Here is a 20332-nt window from a genome sequence, read left to right on the forward strand (position 1 = left end):
CTTACAGAAAGGACAGGGGCAGACTTCTAAGCACATTGCAGTGGCTTTCATCTAACTGTTGTGTATATTGTTGCCACATTACTTTTAAGAGAACTCTCATGAAGAGAGCTGCCCAACGTTTTAAGATTTGTTTCTGATCTGTTTCTAACCTCTCCTCCAGACTCCACCTGGCCTCCATCCGCCAACACCCAGGAACTGTCAAACCAGTCTGGGTCTTTTTGGCCTCCTTTTATAGTCAAGGTCCTAGGAGGGAATGTGCCAAGTGTACTGGAGACTTAAATAATCTATTCATTTTAAACATTCACAGAATTGGGACATTTTCTATACTTGTGCTAATGTCCCCACTGTTAACTTATCATTATATTTGAATGAAAGATTAAGCATTGCTTTAACTTATGTATTCCTTACTTGATATTGAATTGTTATTTCATAGGCTGGGGGGAGCCACTGGCTATTTAGTCAGCAGTTGCTAGTGCTCTCAAGGACTAATGTGCTAGGTCAAGATGGAGACTAGTCATAGTGGCTTATTGTCAGGTGCCCTAGTTACAGGGCTTGTATACCAGTGCAGAGCTGTTTCTGTTTAGTTTAGGATTATCTTTAAGAGCTGGAGATGTGTTATTTTTTCCACTGTTTCCTTAGATTATTCATGAATAAAGACAGTGATTTGATGCATGTAAAAATATGATTGACTGTCTTTACTGTTTCCTCCTATCTCTCTGCCGTGTGTTCTCAAAAGTGAACACAGGGTAAAGAGAGGAGAGATGAAAGGAAGAGGTTGGAAAAGAGGGTGAAAGAAGAGGGTGGAAAAAAACAAAGGGATAGAAAGGTGGAAAGAGGGAGAGGAGAGAAAACCCCAACAATTCCTTCTGAGCAAGCACTAGGCAACAGTGGGGAGGAAAAACTCCTTTTAAACAGGAAAAAAACTCCAAAAGAACCAGGCTGAGGAAGGGACAGTCAACTGCCTGGACTAGTTGGGGGGTGAGGGTGAAAAAAGAAGGAAAAGAAAAGGGATGAAGAGGAAGGGGTGAACAAAGAGAGGTGATAGGAGAGAAAGGGAGAGAGGGGAGAGGAGAGGTGGAAGCAGGAGGGTCCCTCTTCCTGAATAAGTGGAAGCGTTTTTTCTTCTTTCTCAGGCACTGTTCCTGGAGCTCTTTTATCTGAAGGATGAGATTTTTTATGTCATCGATTGTTTCTGCATTTTGCTTCTCAGGTTTCTTGAGTCTTTTCTCCAGTTCTTAAATGTTGCTTCTTTTTTTTTCTTCAAGCTTTTCTTTCAGTTTTTTAGATTTCACCTCCTGTATTAGCTTTGTACTTCGTTGTACAACGCTTTGTTGTACATGTCTTCTAACTCCTGAGTTCTCTTCTGCATTTCATTGAACCTACACTGCATCTTTTGTCCTTCATTTTGTTATAACATTCTTGCAGTTCTAGATTTTTTCTCTTAAAGTCTTGGAGAACAGGTTGCCTTTCTTTCTGTATTTCTTGCTGATGCACTTTTTCTTGAAGTATTTTTGCATTTTTATGCAGTGCTTCATCAAGCATTATTTGAAGCACTTGGTGGTTTTTGTCCATGTATTGGAGTTTGCACTCCAGTTCTTTCTGTTTTATTTCCAGTTGTTTCTTCTCTTGAAGAAACTCTTAATTTATTCCTGTTTTAGTTAAAGTTTTAGTTAAAGCTTGCAAATCTTTATCTCAGTTTCTCTGAGACTATGCTGTATGTCCATACCAGTAGCTTTAAACTCGTCCCCTCTCATCGGACACTTGTTTTAATTGAGCACACTTTTTCTTGTTTTCTCTCGTCAGCCCTGTAATATGCTGGCGTGTTTGTTCTTCTCTTGAAGAATTTCTTTATTTTTTTTCCAGCACTTCATCAAGTTTTACTTGTAGCTCCTGGTTGTTTTTCCTCTGTGTCTTGGAGATTCCACTGTATCTGCTCATTAATAGCTTGTGTTTCTGTAAGGTCGTAGGACATTTCTATTAATTGAGTGCAGTTTTTCTTGTTTTCTCTCATCGGGTCTCTAATCTGCTGGCGTGCTTGACCAAACATTAATCCCCAGCCCTCATTTATAAACTGAATGTTGGGCTTGTATTGTGTGTTTTTAATTTGTTGGTCATGTCAGCACCTTCAGACAACAATGATTTTTTTTTTATAAAAAAGAACAGAAATTTAAAAAAAAAAAAACTGTTTGAATGAACATGAAAAGAACAATGGAAAGGATTTCCACGCTATTAAATGTTATTTTTACATTATGAAATTCTGTTATTCCTACTTAATGTACGCATTTAGTGCAACTGAGTCCAACTTAATTTAAATAACTTAAATTAGGGGCCAGTCAGTGGCAGGGTCATCCCTGGATAGGTGGTCACCAGTCCATCACAGGGCTAACACAGAGAGATAGACAAGCATTCATACATATGGGTAGAATCACCAATTAATCTAACCCCACTAGCTGCGTGTCTTTGGATTTAAACTCAGGACCTTCTTGTTGTGAGGTAACAGTGCATATAGCATACACTAGTGTGTGTATGCTTTTCTGCCTCTTATAACCCCAGTGATTTTCCTGTGGTTTGGAATCTCGTGTGATCTTGTGCATTTCGCGAGTCCAGGCAACTAGCCACTCTAACTAGATTGTATCATTGTGTCATCTCACCAAGAATAAATTAATTTGTTGAATTCCATGCAGATCATACATTATTTAATTACGTTCACCATAGAAACATTAAATTATTTTGTTCAAATTAATATTTAGACTCTTGTAAATGTAACAACAACCCAATTTATTTTTTTGAGTGCGCAGGGGCCGGAGGTCTCGGCTGTGTCACTGAAGGGTATTTCTCTACGCCCGCCTCTCCTCCCCGTTCCTCCCCTCCACAGAGGGTGTCGTGTTGAACTGACGAAGCGTTCACCTCCCTGAAGGCTTTGTCCCTCTCCAAAGCCGCCAGCATGACCTGCTTTAAAACGACCTCATATTTCTCGTTCATCCGCTTCACCGCAGGTTCGTAGCTGTTGCACTGCATCTTGACTTTCCTCATCTCCTCGATGAGTAGGTTTTTCTCCTGGACAACACGCTTATGTTGCATCCGGTGAAAGTCTCTGTTTTTTTGCACCCTCACCAGAGTCCCGGCTGCTGCAGAGACTGCACGCCTGTACTCCTCCATCTCCTTCAGAGCGGTTTTCAGCTCGTTTTCCAGACGCTGGTTTTCAATGTGAACGAATGGGGTCACCGTGAGACCCTCTTCCTCCAGCAGTCCTTTCTGCACCATCTCGTTCCACTCGGTTTGAAAACAATCGAGGGTTTCTGTCATGCCCATTTGGAAGAGAAAGTTCCGTAAAAAGTCAACTACGGCTGGTGGTTTGGATGTTCTGTTGGTTGAACTGGGCCTTGCACTGGCTTCTGCCCGGTCTTGGATGGCTTTCACCGTCGCTTCCAAGTCTTCTTCACCTTCTTTTAAACTCAATTCGTCTTCTACAGAAATGTCTTCACATTTAAAGTCATCATTACTGTCAGGCGATGTGCCGTCAGCCACTTTCTCTTCACTTTCCTGCGCTGCATCCATTGCTTCGTTCAGCCAGAGTTTGACGTTGCTATGGTAATACGGCGCTCACTCAACGCGAGATTTCACAAGCTCGCGTTTTCCACCGTTCCAGCAGTCATTAAACAATCATGGCGGACTACCGAGAGGCGCCCTTGGCCACTCGGCCAAAAACATTGGATCCAAACGAATATTTCAACCTTTCGCCGGAGCAGAGGCGTGCCGAAGAAGCCAGGGGTGCACTGCGAGCAAATCTGAAGCGCCAATATCAGCTGCAACTCAATAACCCGCACAGAAAAGAGCTCATTGTGAGTGGCTACTTGCTAGTTAGCAATGTCACCCTTGAAAAGGGCTCAAGTTATTGGCCAGAATGCTAACGGGTAGCATTAGCGGGGCACAGCGGTGACTATATGTATTTATTTAGTCTAAATTTTAAATAAGATTATAAACGAGACCTTCCACTCCATGCTAGTCACTACTACATTACGAATATCGTTTACGTCTTGGGAACCGTGCGCTGCAGTACAGGTTGCTTTCTTCCTGGTGTGCTCTGAAAACTGACTGGTGACAGAAAAAAACCCGACCCCTGCAGTGTTTTAAATTAGGGGGTCTCGTGGTTCTGTTATGCTCCTAGGGAGCATTTCGCTGACATGGTTTGGGTCCACTTCAGTCTTTAGTGTGAGGGGTCACTGTATCCTGTGATGAAACATGTCTTTACAGCTTGGAGTAGCCCCCATCCGTTAGGCACCAGGGTTCACTGAATGATTTAATCGTTATATAAAATAGTTTGAATCATATGCCATGGCCTTTGCAGTCACCGGACCCCAACCCAGCTCGACACTTATGAGAGATGGTGGGCCAGCATGTTATACAGCATGCTGGCCTGTTATACAGGTCAACCACAATCATCAAAACACAGTATAACCGAATATCATGTATAATATCTAACGACTTGAATCGCTACAGTGCAGGTTCTGCACTGAAACTTTAAGTCATAGCAGATGTCCAACCAAAGTAGCTGTAGCAGCCCTTCATGCTGACTTAGTTTGTCATCTGTCTGGATATACTTCAGTTCTTCCATAACGTCTTTATGGTACTCAGTGGTGTAGTTGGATTACCTCATTTTTCCATCTATACTGTGTGCGCTGTGATTGTTTTAAAGGCAGAGTTACATGTTACTTTTACTGTTACGTTTTATAATGGCTTTGTTCTCTTAAGTTCATGAAATTGACCAGCAAGCACAATACCAGTAAATTAAATGTACCAGTAAAGTAAATGTAAACTGTTTAAAATATGTACACCAGGATTTTTCTAGAAAAATGTCCTGTCCTTGAAAAATGCCCCCCCCCCCTCTCTTTTCTGCTGTTTCCTGAGTTTTCCCCACCTAAAATAAAAGGTTTAAGTATAATAGATAATAATATTTTTAACGTCACTATGAGACTTTTAAATTTTGGTTGATTTGTTGTAAATATTTGAGTCTTTTTTTCTGCTGTGAATTCTACGTTTACATATGGTGATAAATGTCATTGCTTACTTCTGTCTGTACAGGAAGACCCTGCCTTGACACGCTGGGTGTACGCACGAGGCAATCCCTACGCACACTTCAGGCCTACAAACAAGACCTCTCTGCTGGGTGCAATGTTTGGAGTTGTACCTCTCTTTGCCCTCTACTACATCTTCAAGACAGACAGGGTATGAGACAAGAAACACTGTAGCCTTCTCACTCGCTGTCTGCTTGATCTTAATGGGTAGTTTAATCGGCTCAGCTGTGTTTTCTCATCACAAAAGTTTGTAGAGAGCTCTTGAACCACAATTTAAGCCCCACTGGCCCTCTTTAGGCTGTCTAAAGGCACATGTGAGACTAGAACCAAAACAAGAACAATAGAAACTAGGAGTAAATTGCCAAGTATTGTTGGAGGTTAAAAAAATATCAGTACATTTACTGCAGGAAACAAAATAATTCAGTATTGGTTACATGGTTACTTTACACTGTTACAATAGTGGTCATTTTTCAGCCACTGTAATAATTTGACCATTTAGAGTATTTGATCTGGGTATTCATAAAATGTGATTTGGTGACAAATGCTGTCATAGAAACCTGAAAAGCTATTTAGTTGAAGATTGGGACTCATTATTCCCATGTAGGTGCACCGTTGATCTGGTTTTCTTTCTTTTGACACAGACCCGCTCACGTTAGAAATGAATGCTTCATCCAAAATGCTGCCTGCTTTCATTTTCTACCCCATTGTCATGGAGATTCACCGTCAAAGTCCTCGCCAATTGAGATTCCAGGGAGAATTTGGTCCAATTGTCACACTGCTGGGCTATCATATTTGTCCCAACCCCCCTTTTTTGGTGCTGGGAAGGGGAAAAAAAGCTGCTTGAAAATCATAAAAAGCTCACTCATAAAACATGGAGTTTGAGAAAACGTCTGGAAGGTGATGAGGGTGAGGGCGATATGACTTTGTTTCTATGAAAACCGCACTAACCTATCATCTGTTTGTCATCTGTTTTACAGGATAGGAAGGAGGAGCAAATTAAGGCCGGTACCCTCGAGCGCAAGTTCAGTTTGTCATCTTGAGCCCGGGTGTAGAAAGACCCTCGTCCTGTGTGTTCTAGAGATGATGTCCATGTGTGTAATTATTATTAACCGAATAAAATTATATTGTCAAACCAGAGTTACGTGGCTTTCATGTGTGAAAGTACCATTTGCATGTCTGCAGTTATACACAGAGGCAAGGAGGATCTACTTGGAGACTGAAGGACTCGATTCCCCCCTCTCACATAAGTTCAGATTGGCACAGGAAAAGAAAATGCAAGACATGCTGATATCAATGATCCCCGTTTCACATAAAGCAAGACTATATATAGTCCAATAAAGAAGCACTGCGGTGTTATTTAGATATTAAAGGATAATGGCAATATTGGTACAACAGTAGCATGAGGGGTAAAGACAGGGTCTCTTCACCTCTTAGTAAAACAGAATGCTGGTCTAAGGTTGCCTCTTATTGTTCCTTAATTTTGCAGTTATGTTTCTTAAAAATAAAAATACACATGTGACGACAATTTGGTTTTATACTTCTGTGAGAAGGAAATTACTTTATTCTTCCTGTTTATTCTGTCAACAAATCTACTCGGGAAACACAAATAAATCATTGGATTGCGAGAAGTGAAATTTTTATTTTGATATATTTATTTTGATTTGTTTGCTCTTAATGCATTCTGAATCACTGGGTTTCTACTGTTTGCCAGGCTTCCAGTTGGGGTTAAAGTGGCTGCGTAGAGGTTCCCAACATTGGTAGTAGTTCTTGTCAAGCTTCTGGCATGTATGAAGACCCCACTTTGTCACCGCCATGCTGAAGGACGACTCAAACATAAAAGCCTGGTGATAGGAAAAAGCACGCTGTGATAAACGATACCGACTTGGTCATGTGTTAACCATATATATATTTTGTTTGTTTACCATGGTTCCCTCAGCCACCCTCTCAGGTTTGAGTTCAGCAGTGCTGTTCTTCTCAAAGCAGTCCACGTCCGGGCCATGCGGGGTCATTATGCTGTGGAGACTGGCCCCTCCTGGCTGGAAACCCTCCTCTTTGGCCTCATAATGGCCTTTGATCAGACCCATGAATTCACTCATGCAGTTACCTACAGTGACAAGCAGGAGGAGCTGTAACACAGCAGCGTCATGTGTCTAGTTTGCTGTTGAATATGCCAGGTGTAACACTGATTTCCGCTAGATGGCCTTATAGGTCTGCAATGAAATCGGACAAAAGGAGACTATTGTGGGGTCTCCATTGAAGTGAGTCATACAGCAGGTGGTTTGTTCTCACCTACTGCCTTGACACAGGCTGGGTAAATGGATGTGTGTGCGTGTGTCTTACGGTGATAGTATGGTGGGCGGAAGGTGTGGTCAGCCACACCCCACCGTGGGGGGAAGATGACAAAGTCAGCAATGGCAACCCCTGGTCTAGTGGATTTGGCAGTCAGCACAGTAAAGATAGATGGATCCTATATAGAGAGATCATAAACATGCGACGGGTGAGGAGCACGGCTATTTGCATTCAAAAGTGCTATTGGCGTGTCCCTAAACACAACTCTCACCGCATGGTCGAAGGCCACACAGTTGATAACCATGAAGTTGTTCAGGTTGTATTTGTAAGGCGTGTAGTTACCGTGCCAGGCGACCACATTGAATGGCGAGAAATCCTACGTGCAGAGCACAGAACAAAACAAATAAGAGGAGTCTACCCAAGCAACAAACACAAAAGGCTTTAAATTGAGCTTTTCACAGGGAAAACGGAACAATGAATAATGTCTTTGTAATCTTAAATTCCCAGAGAGAGTACTTCTTCACATAAAGAGAAAAAAACTGGTCATAATGAAAAGGGTTGATTGTGAAAGAGGGTGTGCTTCTTTCATCCTTTCTTCTCTTTCATTCCCCCCTTTTCTTTGTGATACGAGGCTCCAGGTATTATGGGGTAATTGGCTTCACAATCAAACTTTCCCAAACTTTGAGCATTTTGACGCTCGCAGCAGCGCAGTTATGGGGAGAGGGGAGCAGCGGCAGCAGTGGGTGCAGAGATATTTCTTTATCTTGATTGTTAAAACCACAGCAATTTTATATAGTTTCTCTGTTCTGATAATGTCACTGCGAAAAAAGACATTCAACAGCAACTCTAAAATCAATATAGTTCATTACAACTCAAGCTGCCTCCATACTGACCTCCCTGTTCCTTTACACACAAGCTTTTCCACACACGAAAAGCTAATACACACCAACGACGAATGCTGGCAAATACATATACATATACAGATGCATTCACACACGCAAACATTCGTGACTAATGAACGCCGAAAACAACTTAACACACACTCAATTGACAGTAGTCGACGTACAAAGAGGCCTTCGGGAAATCCAGTGCAGGTAATTTCTTGGACATTCATCTGTGATAACTCCACTACATTCGATTAAAATGAAAGGAGGAAAATGGAGGCGAGCGAGCACTTGCGCACACACGCACACAAAACACAAACATATTGGTCCAGTCAAGCAAATAATAAGTTAATTTGAGCAATTTCGGCACTCTGCGGGGGAACAAAACAGCAGGACCAGGCAGGAGCGGCAGCATCTTCCCTTATACGAGGCCTCCGCCGCCCCATCTTATTTTCTTACCCCTGCAACCTCTCTGGTCCACTCTCTGGGAAGAGCATATAACTGGTGGCAGATACTCAAGCAGAAGCAGAGAGGAAGATGGGAAGAGGTCTGTTTTGCTTCAAAAAAAGAAAAGACAGTATCTTGCCCTAGTGTACTTCCTATGATGAATAATAACAGTGTGGTTTGACATGGTTTCCACGGTTACAACCCCCCCAACCCCCACCCCTGACAAACCTCTCCTCCCACCTCCTCCCTGCCTCAGTAAAAAACCTCCTGTCAGACATTATGTGTCGATCCAATTATGCGCCCAACAGGACATTTCGGGAGGGGGAGGATCATTCCCCGGCTGAAATATGTTGAAATTAATGCTTAACTTGAAAAAGGTTTTTTCCTACAAAGCAAAAGCTTCACAGGTACACTGTCTGCAGCTCCAGAATGCCTTAACTAATTATGAGTGATTAAGACTCATAAGGGAGTCGAGGCGGAAACCTGCTGAATGGATAACAGCTAATGCTTCGATATTAAATCATCAGGGATGGCAATTCAGTCGGCAGGAGCAGCTAATGGATCATATGCTTCACTTGGACAGTTTCCTGTTAGTCACTGCGGCTGTTCGATGGCGTTCACTGAAGCAGACACAAAACTAAATAGGGTAATAGGGCAAGTAAGCCGTGTGTGTGTGTGTGTGTGTGTGTGTCCCTGTCAGACCGCAGGTATGCGTGGAAGTACAGTGATACAGATAAAGTTGTGTGCCACAATAGCCACCTGTTGGCATGCAAACAGCTTCCCCTGGTATTTATTGATGATGGTGTAACCAGTGGGCACTTTGCGATCTTCATACCATGCAACCGGACACAGGAAGTCTCTCGGGTTAGCCAGACCATTGGCTCCTGCAAAACACACGCAAAGTGTCAAAGTAAAGGCAGTGTAGGCATAATCATGATGATAATGATAACAATAAAAAAATAGGAAACAATTGGGGGTGACAGATCACGTAATCACAGGTGGTTTCATGTAGTTAAGGTGTTAGCTTATTTAGCAATTTAGCTGTGCATTTTTTGATATTTTAACTATTTGGAGATTATGTATTGGAATTTCAGGAGCAGGACCACGCCTCCAAACACGCTGTCATCTATATAGGTTCCCCCAGTTCTGCAAGCTGTTCATTCTCGTTTACCTCCCCCACCCTCCCTCCCTCCTTGTTTTCAATTCTTTAACTTGTTCATTTCTATTTGGTGCATGCGGGTCTGCCAGGGCAGGGAGCCATCACCAGCCCCCTTCGAGGCCTTCCCTCAAGTCCTGTCAAAGCATTCAGCTTTACCTACTAAAATGCTGTCCAACCTAAAATGAGGACGTGGGCCCAGCTAGCGAATAAAGGTAAAATAAAGATTAAAACAATTGTAGATGTGAATACATTTAATGATAAAACATTATTTTTAGAGCCATGACGCTTTGTCGGAAAGCCAAAACATCTTTGGTGGGCACAAGAAATATTTTTGTTATATGTAGGAAGACACAGAAATCACAAACTAGTTACTAGTTTCCTAAATATCTAACAGCAATATGCTGCTCAATGAAGCATTTTGTGTTGTTGTTGCTTTTTATATGTACTCTATAAACAAAACAGCAGATGTTAATCTCCTTAATAAAATTTCTAAGCAAGATTTATCCTCTGAGCACAGAGTGAGTTACGCAGAGAAAAGTGTGAACAGTTTTAGACATGGACATTCTGTTCCAAGACATAGATGTAAAAGAGCTTGGTGAGCACGTTTCAAGGAAAAGTGAACACAAAGACATATGCTGCACTTATATAGACTCACAAATATCATACAAACCTATTGGGCCAAGGTCAGGCAGTTCAAAATGGGCACCATACACCTCGAGTATGTAGCCTCTGGTTTCCCCAAACACATCCACACTGAAGCGCATCCCTTGCTAAAAAAAAAATGTGAAAAGTGGCAGTGAGAGGAAATTTTGTCCTATTAAGTATCAACTGTGTGCTGTTTCAGTTCTGAACGGACTTTGAAAAGCACACGTGCTGCTGTCCAGGTGGTCAGGCTTTTGGTAGCTTAAAACCTCTTTTCCACCGTCGCTTATTTTTGAGGTCACTTTCAAAAAGCACCAAACAATGCCTTTCTAAATATGGTAAGTGGGATGTTGGGGCAGACACAACGGCAGATTTCTTTGAAAACCGGGGAGATGGAAAACATACAGCCCACCTGGATGACACAGATCTCGTTCGGCTCGACCATCATCTTCCCAAACTCTGTGGTGATCAAGATCTCTCCCTGCTGAGGGACTGCGCACACAAACAGACAAAGAGAGACACAGAGAAAAGAAAATTTGAAGAAGAAGGCAGGCTGATGTTTGAGCTATCACTGTTCTTATGATAGATGACAGCGAAAACAACAACAGCGCTCCTTTCCTCACCAATCAGAAAGTCTCCGTCTGAGTTGTTGAAGCACCTGGAACAAGAATAAAATAAGATCAAAAGAAGGCTGGAAATGTTTTTCATCAATAAAAATATATCCTTTCGTCACATAATTTATACATTCTCACCTGTCGACCATGGAGGTGTTACAGGTGTACACGTGGACTCCGATGCCATTACGAGATTTGGCATCTCCAGCACCGCAGACAGTATGCAAACCCTGAAACGTGGAGATGGACGCAAATAAAATCAGATGGATATTTTCATAAAAATTAAAAATAAGAGAAAAAATTAGCTTGACTTACAGCCACAAAGTCCGCTTTCTTCTCTGTAGTTTTGGGGATGGTGAATGGCAGCCATCGAAGCTGTGAAAGAAACCTCAGAGTCAGAATCTGCACTGTAACAAATTTTTACTGTAAAATTATAATAACCACCATTATTTCACAGTGGGCCTGCTTTACAGCTTCTTTAAATGTTTGTTTTTATTACTTACTAGCTTGCTGTTTATGTTTAGTTTCCCAGCTATTAGTATTTACAGTATTTACCTCTATTTATGAGTAGCAGTAGAGTAGAGTAGTAGCAGTAACTTTTACTTGAAGCGGTTCATTGTAGTGTACCTATTGTGCACCTTCAGTGTATTTAAAGAAATCAATCTGTGGAAAATATTTTCTAAATAAGTTACTATATATATATATATAAATATATCTACTGTTTATCATGCTTCATCATTGCTTTTCGTAAACTTGTCTGAAACAGACAAACTTGATGATGATGTCACGTACAGCATGTCACTACCAATCACAGATTTGAAATTTGTGGCTGTATGTGCTCTTATGTCACCAGCATTTTTAATGGATTGAAACAACACTGTTACTTTTAACAGTATGAAGAGCTTGAAATTGTTTCCTTGTCGAAAACATTGGTATAGCTTTGGAGGCTGTGTGGTAAATGTGAAGCTAAAGGCACAATACTGAAAATGAAGGGAATCTGCTGGCCCCCAAACAGTGTCATTTACCACAATTTTTTTATGGATTAAACAAAAAAAATGAACCGCATTAATGTGAGGTTTAGAGAAGACAGTGCGTAGATTTGGTCACACTGGGACGGCTAAATGCTATGCTAAACTTGTTATGGCTTCAGCTGAACATTTACTACACAGATGTAAAAGCGATGAAAGACTTTTGATTTGTAACTAAGCCCAAAATGAGCAGGGACTCCTTGTGTTGATATACCTGGTTAGGATCAGGCTCCACTTCGTTCCAGTTCTCTGTTAGATCTCCACAGGGAACCGAGGTGAATGGCTTGTGTTTAACAGATGGAAGGATGCGGTACAACCAGCTAGAGAAAGAAGAGGAAGGGAAATGTTTAGTTATCCATATTGTCTGGGATCCATTTGGAGTCACTATAAAACCTGATTTAGGTTTCAAACAGAAAAGGACACCTCCTCTTATTGGCTGGACGCGGGCAGGTGAAGGCAGAGCCGGAAAGCTGCTCGGCATAAAGGCCATATGGGCAGACCTGGGGATTATTCTGCAAGCACATGGAACATAAAAAATGCTGTAATCTGTGTATATGTACACTATATATGGTGTTCTATTATCCTCATTTTCAACAATTAGAAAATAATGATGAATAAATAACAAAAGGAGCCCAGTGTGGGTTTTTACCTGTCCCTCAGGTAAGGATCCAGGACAGCGAGGGTCTTCAGATGAGAACTCGTTCCCGAAACCGCTCATGTACTGAAAGAGACAAACACAAATCCAACACACAAATGGAGACAAGTTGAAGTGAAAAATAAAAAAATACATCATGCAGCTTCATTGTAATGCAGGATAAATGTGTTCATGCTGGTTATAATTAAACTTGAAGGCTTGTCATTAAGGCTTGTCTTTTTGTTAATTGTTGTCATATTGATTCACATTAGATCTATGATAAAACAAACTGCAGTTATGCCAAATTTCCCCCCTTGCAGTCATCCATTATTTTGTGTTATTGTGCCACAGAAACAGCCTAATTACACTTACATCCTCTGCAGCATGTTTTGATCAATGTTCCATCTAGGATAAGAGTGTTGTTTTGCATCTCGCCTGCACCTCTACCGATCGCGTCTCTTCTGCCGCAGGAAGATCAAACTTGTCACAGTGTACACGCATCTTGCTGAGTCATTGTGAGTTTGCAAGAAAGCACACTCACAGACACAGATGGTTTCCATATGTGCGTGATCATGTGCCAAAGAGCTTGTTGGAAGCTCCACAGTGTCCCAAGTTGAAGGAATGCTTTACAAAGTCAGTTTTCTGTCCTCTTAAAAGTTTATTAGAGCTAGAGCAGCAAAGCTAGACTTGGCAATGATCCCAGCATTCCTTGGATAGTTTGTTAACTATTCCAGTATAGGCAAAGCTTTGCATTTGAGTAGGTGTCATGACTTTGAAACCTTCAGTCAAATATTAAAGGTTCTATATATAAAAAAGTAATCTAAGCAAATGCCTACTAAATGCAGCCCATCGCCATAATTTTGCAGCAATGGCAATAAAGTGGAAAACTGGGGTTTAAAATCATGTTTTTGCAATTAAATTGAAGAGTTCCCACTGAAATTAAAAAAGATTTAGGCACTTCAAACCACATCTGGGCAGCTGCAGAATGCAGCGCTCTGATTGGTTGGAGGAAACGCCTCCCTTCAGTCTGCGGCCACAGGAGCTGTGGTGGCTTTAAGGCGCATGAATTTCACACATTCTGGTGCAAAACAAATAAATAAAAAATAAAAACTTTTCTTCTGTATTTCTGTATGATATAGTTCTGCACCCTAACTCCACATGCATGCACAGTCTGATAGTCGACACAGACGCAGCTCATAAGCGATAATAATTGAATATTTACACATTTAGAAACAGTTTTGCTTCGAGGAATTGTCTCCTTACCTTGAGTCCAGCCATTTTGTTGTGTGTCAGAACTTTTTCTGTGGCAGCTGTTGAGCGTTTCACAGTGGTTACGGATCGACTTGCAGTTTTCTTCTTAATGTATTCCCTTCGACTAAAATCCACTTCGGGTGTCTGCATGTTGCTGTTTGGACAGACTAGGGAAAAGGGGCTGGGATTTATACGCTTTCCCAATCTGGGTTTAATTAGGCCTTGACTGGCTCTGTGACGTAACAGCTGGGGGACACGTAAAAGGGAAAGGACGGGTCGGATGGTCAAAGTGTGCACAAACAAGGGCCGGTGTCCCTGCCAGGACAAACAAGGAAGGACCGATTAAAAAGAAATTTGTGATGCAGGTAAGGAACACTGAGGGATTAAAGTCCAAGTCATGGTTTTAAATGGCACAGCGATCCTATCACTGACAGCGAAAAATGTATGACAACACTTCGTTTTTAAGTGGGGCGTAACAACGGGTGCTAGGCGGTCAGAAGCTTGTATCATACATAGAAGATATGCCAGAGTTCTCATTCTGCTGAAGTGGTGACCTCATGCGCACTACTTGTGCAAACACGGGCGCCATGCACATCCCCACGTCCTGCAAAGCGAACATCTGGGCAACAAGAGTTTATTCAATGGCTTAAGGCCCCATATTTGCAGTGTAGCCCAATATTTAGCGGCATTGTTCAATCTGCGTGAATTGTTTAATATGCCATCGACCCCCGGGGCCCGCCAGTCCTGCAGATTTCAGTGTTTTCATCACATTCGCCATGCTCAACACAATCTCACTTCTTGTTTCATATAAAGTGAGTTAACATTCTTGTACAGCTACAATTAATTTCGTTTTCCTAAAACCAGGATTCGCGTCTGTTCAGATGACCTCTGCGCGCTGCAGCGAGCCCGTCATTCCTCATAAAGCGAAAACAACAGCGCAAGGCCTCTAAAAGGCCTATACATTACTTCACGCAAAATTTATTCAGTTCATTTCTTGAAATAGGTGGTCAAACGAGGTGTGCCTAATGTCCCCCAGGCAGCATGTATCAAAAAGAATCAATTTCGCCTTTCTCATTCTTGCCTCGCTTCCCCCTGCTTGTCTATTTCTTTTCTCTTTCTGGAGGGGGGCGCTGGGGAAGGGTAAATGATGGCAATTCTCATAGCGAGGCGCAAATAAACTCGCCGCGGCAGAAGTAACTGTTCTCCGGCGAGGCGTGCAGTCAGGCCCGGGCCTCCCGCTGGCAGCCAGTCAGGGTGCTGTGCCAAAGACGAGAAAGCCCAATGGCAGGAAAATATCACGTCCCAGTCTCCGGAAATTGATCTGCTCCTTGTATGGAGAAAGAAAATGAGCGATTTTAATTTCATCCCCGAGTCTGATGATAGAATTCTAGAGTATCTGGGTCCAATCCGGATGGTGCCTGTGTGTTTTAAGAGAAGAAGAAATAGCTGGAGACGGAGAAAAGGGACTGTTGTTTCCTACTGACAGTTATATCTATGCATGCGTAAGTGGGCCATAAATGCTTTGTTATTAGATGCCTGCTGAATTCAATGGTTTGATGGTAAACGGTACACTCACCTGGCACAGTCTATCCCAGTGTGCATAAACAAGCAATCTCTCTCTTTCTCTATCGCTCGCACACACACACACACACAGAGTAAGTATTCTGTTTTGTGATGGCATCTTTAGCCTTTCATATCACACGCAAGTATCCTACACTCATTTTTGCCCCCTTAGCCTTAGTCTCACCATTAAAGGTTCAGTTCACTCAAAATACACACAGAAAGAAAACATAGTGTCAAATCCTCCGTGATATACCACCCGATCCAGGACACAGCGTATCTTTCAATCTGTGCCCAGACCTTTCTGTGTACAGTTTTTATTGTGACAGGCATTAAGGACGAAACCTTTTTTCTGCTTTGAGAAACAAAAACATTATTCAGGTAAAGTATTGTTAAAAATATCAAAGAGAGATTAACCTTTTAAAAAACGATTTTCTGGTATGTTATTAGGTTGAATTAGTCCTTTAAGTGTCCTGCATGGCTCACAGTTGTTATTTATTTTGTTTGTTTGTTTGTTTTTCACAAACTGATCAGATGTATGCTAGGGACAATGCGTGGTAATACACATAAAAATTATATGTTGCCCCGTTCCACTGGGTATTTTCAAGCAAGCAGAGTCAGGAAGCTGTCGATCAGTGATCATCTACCCACACATACATAAAACCATAGCTGAACAGCACAATGGTATTTTCTCTTATCGAGTCAGTGTCAGGGCCTGAAGCATTCACCTGAAGCTTTGTCATAATACTTTTAAAATATACTATTTATACCCTTAAACTACAGTTAAACTTCTACCAGAGTCTGAGCAGGGAATTGTAATCCAGTGTGGTTATAGCCACAACATTAAAACCTTGTTACAAATATTGTGCAAGTCCTCTTCATGTCATCAAAACAGCTCAAATCTATCTTGGTTTGGACACAGGAACTAGGGGGCTGCAGTGGTGAAGGTTTGGTTCCGATACAGCTTCCAGATGCTCGACCGGTTTGGGATCTGTGGAGGTTTGAGAACAGTTCAGCACTTTGGGCTCCTTGTGAGCAGTTCCTAAGTAGCTCTTATGGAGCATTAAGTAAAGTATAAATGATCACCATAGTGAAGCTTAAGATGAATTGCCTAAAATCTTAATTCCAAATGAAGAACAGGGATCTGGCTACAAAAAAAATTATAGATGTATAGAAATTAATAGGAAAACAGCCCTCTGCTTCTTCAAGTATGACTGCAGAAAGTACTTTCCTGGTCAGTTCACGCTCTCAGTCTCTAGTTTCATTTCTTATCTTCCCTATTTGTGTCCAAAAGGATGATAAAGCAGGGTGGGCTTAGCCTTACCTTCTGTAAACTGAAGTATCCGTCACTTATCACATACAGTTTCAAAATGCCAAGATAGCGACAAAGAAATGCTCAGCTTCAGGCTCAATACAGGATTTTAATAACCAGAGCCACTGGTGGGGGCGAGGCACATTGTCCAGCTGGAGGCTGGTGCCATCGGGGAGTGTTACTAATCCACATGATTGTGAAGAACAGAGACTTGTAATGAGATGGTCGATGCTATTCACTCCACCTGTGAGTGGCTTAGACGTGGCAGAGTGGCATACACTATATCCATACTAATAGCGATATACTGTACAGATCAACAGTGCTCTTGACTGCGCTAATCGGGTAGTGGCAAGTAGCAACAACTAATTAGCGTGTGCTTGCACATTTTCCTGCTCTTTCTGTTGCAATAAGTCTTTTCTTCTTTGAGCAGGGAAGAGCAGCTGCAGATCCGACAGTCCTCAGAACAGAGCAAACCACTTTAAACAGCATAGCTCGGTGTGCCTATAAAAAACACGAATTTCAGCCTTTTGTTAGTCTGCTGATGCTGCACAAAATGCTGCCGTCAATGCAAATAATGTCTGCAATTTTGAAAATGCTAGTAATGTAATTTGTTCTAATTAGCTACTTCTTTGTATTCTGTAGAGCTGCTGCCACAAATACAATTTGTGCGACACGTTAAGAAAAAGAAAACATTAAAACTCAACTTTGTGAAGGACATATAAGTGCACACGCCATTTGGTGTTATTTTGTGTATCACCGATAAATGACTGCTGTATTTAGATGTCACATCTGGATTCTTGCATTTTGTAATTACAGCCCTGTTATATACTGTTGCGCTTTAATGTTAAATGACTCCTGACATGAGCCTTCCAGTAGCAAATGCACACTCACACAACACACACACACATTTGACAGCTCCATTTAACGCTGATTAGATTTGCAAGGACATGTAGTATACCCTCTCTGTGTCTCCTGTGTCTACTCTCTCTCTGTCGCTCCCTGAGTAGGTTGAGTATCTCCTGAATCTTATCTATCGTGGTAATGTTATGCAAATGGTTTAATATGAAGATAAAAGACTGTTGCAGCGTGTGGCGCTCTCGTGGTTCACAGCCCCGCGTTTCCAGGACGATAGCTCTAACGAGGAGGGCACTATTTGGGAGTCATTAAATGATGGCCTTCCTGACATGCACCCGCTCACCACCACCGCCACCCGCCCCGCGTTGGCCATTAAAGTGGCTCACACCCACACCAAGACACACACTACAGACACCTTTTAGCGCCAGCTCCCAGTTTCTTACACATCACAGTGTCACAGAATAGAAAATTACACTCTCCTCCCACAGAGAAAATTGCTTTGGAATTGCTTGGTTATAAAGATGTGCTTTACAGAGAGGGGGTGCATGCAATAAAAAAGGACACACACAAACACAATTACTTAAGCACTCTAAGGACAATTCTTACAAGTTAATCAGAGGATTTACCAATTATTGATGTCAAAAGGATTTTGTCGTGTATGTGTTTCTGGCCTATGTTTGTGTACTGCACGTACTTATCTTTGCATTCAGGATATTTAGTATGCATCCTCCGTGTCTGCACCGCGCACAAACACACACGCATAAACTCAAAATGTGCTTTCCCCAAGGGCATAGATGAGTTATTCAATTTTAAAAATAAATAAATAAATAAAAGGCGATACGTGAAAATTGCAAACAAAAAAAACAGCCGGGTGTAGCCAGGGACAACTGAACGAATTGCTCCATAGCAAAGACACAAGTGGACTATTGAAGACAACAGGGTAAAAGATGTGTCAGTATCAAGAGACAAGAGAGGCGTGAGCGAGCTGAAAGGGAGAAAATACAAAGTGGAAAATAGTAGAGAAGACAAAACGAAGGAGAGAAAAGATACAAGATGGTAGTGCAAACACAAAAAAGCAGGATATCAGTGGCTCTATAGCAGTGTTATTACAGGATGGGAAAGCTCTGTCCTGCCCTACAAAGCAAACGGTATAGCATATCTATAAACTCTTACACTTTGCAGTAACCACAAAACAGTTTAAAAACACTGAATCCTCTTTTTAACCACACTCATTTTGTAATAAGTGAGCTCCCTGCAACAGAGAAGACAGCCAGCAAGACTGTGACGTGTCAGCGAGCTGGTGAGATCGCGCTACGATCTGCATTATAGAATAATCTGTTTAGAAAGATGACGTAAATCTTCCCATGAAAAGAAAAGTGATTTAAAATGGTTTATAAAATGCAGAAATGTAACTGTATCTGCAAAAGGCACACGGTCTTTCATGACATCTTCCAGCTCTACACTCTAGAGATGAGCTATGTAGTTCATTTAATGCCCTGCGAGCGGGTACCGAGACTCACTGAGCCACAAATGTCCATCTATAGGATATTTTGTCACACTGTTTCTGGACCCTTCCCAGCGGCACATCATCACAAATAGAATTAGCTCCCTGGACAGAACCAAAATGACAGTGCCGGGACGTTTGGCAGGAAGCGTAATGGCATTGGGGAGCTGGTGGTGTTTTCCTTGCAGGGGAACCAAATGGTAGCAGTGCATATCAGTCCAGACACTTGGTGTGGTGCCAGTTATGCTATTCACTCCTCCCTCTCTGGAGTGTGCGGACAGGTAGTGAGGATGCCTCCTCTAAATCTGTAGTTTAGCTGAGGTAGGTTTGAGGGGTGGCCTAAGATGTGAAGAGGAAGGCTTGAGGTGAATGGTCTTTGGACAAGGAATGAGTGTGTTCAACATCAGAGAACGAGGGTGTGTTTATATCTGTGTGGTTTTCTTCTCAAAGTGTGTGTTTGACTGGTGCAAGAGTGTGACTGATGTTATATCAATCTGGGCATGATTGCGTGTGAGTTTCGGGTGTGTACGTATAAAACACGTGCATCTCCGTCTGTGTGTACGCATGAGTATATCTGCGTCTGTCCCCAGCACCATCATTAGGTCGTAGGCAGTCCCAGTGCTGGGGGTGTAGCTCGGCTGCTCCCGCGGCCTCTCGGGCCAATTTAGGTGGAGAAAAGCACTTCGATCCTGGCCTGCAAGTCTGAGGGTCCCCAGCGGGAGGCAGCGCAGCCCTGCAATCTATATTGGATTTATTCCTTTCCCATCTACAGGCCCCGCACACCCCACAGAGAGGAAGTCTGAACTGCACTCTCTCTGTCTCCTTAGACAATATGTTATGGTACACACATGAGTACACATAATTGTGTAAACACACACAGGCACACACATTGAGACACACACCCAGAGGCGCCCACACCTAGTCCATCTTCCAGGCACACTCCCCCACAGCAAGGAAGTTATCACGGTACACTTTCTGTCACTGTGGGTGTTGCACCAGGGTCAAGGTATACTGAGATTTGTGACAGACAGCAAGACAGACACAAAAGAGCCAGTCAGGGGATCATCCAAGCTACTGA

The 20332-nt window shown here is 42.3% G+C and overlaps 3 protein-coding genes across 3 annotated transcripts; 1 reads left to right on the forward strand and 2 right to left on the reverse strand.

Annotated features, from left to right (window-relative positions):
- Nucleotides 1-2754: 2754 nt before the first annotated feature.
- LOC146380212 (sperm-associated antigen 16 protein-like) lies at nucleotides 2755-3597 on the reverse strand. The gene has a single exon (XM_084939148.1). It carries the CDS (start codon nucleotides 3556-3558, stop codon nucleotides 2779-2781), a length of 780 nt encoding a protein of 259 aa, XP_084795274.1. The 5' UTR covers nucleotides 3559-3597; the 3' UTR covers nucleotides 2755-2778.
- Nucleotides 3598-3631: 34 nt separating this feature from the next.
- Nucleotides 3632-6212, forward strand: ndufb4 (NADH:ubiquinone oxidoreductase subunit B4). Its single transcript, XM_084939149.1, has 3 exons — nucleotides 3632-3842; nucleotides 5083-5226; nucleotides 6053-6212. The coding sequence occupies exons 1-3, from the start codon at nucleotides 3666-3668 to the stop codon at nucleotides 6113-6115; spliced, it is 384 nt and encodes a 127-aa protein (XP_084795275.1). The 5' UTR covers nucleotides 3632-3665; the 3' UTR covers nucleotides 6116-6212.
- A 497-nt stretch (nucleotides 6213-6709) lies between these two features.
- hgd (homogentisate 1,2-dioxygenase) lies at nucleotides 6710-14231 on the reverse strand. Its single transcript, XM_084939147.1, has 14 exons — nucleotides 14036-14231; nucleotides 12788-12859; nucleotides 12562-12650; nucleotides 12353-12458; nucleotides 11426-11485; nucleotides 11249-11340; nucleotides 11120-11154; nucleotides 10909-10988; nucleotides 10525-10624; nucleotides 9455-9579; nucleotides 7636-7740; nucleotides 7416-7542; nucleotides 6998-7179; nucleotides 6710-6916 (listed from the first exon to the last, which is right to left on the reverse strand). The coding sequence occupies exons 1-14, from the start codon at nucleotides 14171-14173 to the stop codon at nucleotides 6773-6775; spliced, it is 1455 nt and encodes a 484-aa protein (XP_084795273.1). The 5' UTR covers nucleotides 14174-14231; the 3' UTR covers nucleotides 6710-6772.
- Between the last annotated feature and the right edge of the window lie 6101 nt (nucleotides 14232-20332).

The sequence above is a fragment of the Perissodus microlepis genome, chromosome 9, assembly GCF_051167445.1.
Source record: "Perissodus microlepis isolate ML-2025 ecotype Zambia chromosome 9, ASM5116744v1, whole genome shotgun sequence".
Classification (NCBI taxonomy): Eukaryota; Metazoa; Chordata; class Actinopteri; order Cichliformes; family Cichlidae; genus Perissodus; species Perissodus microlepis.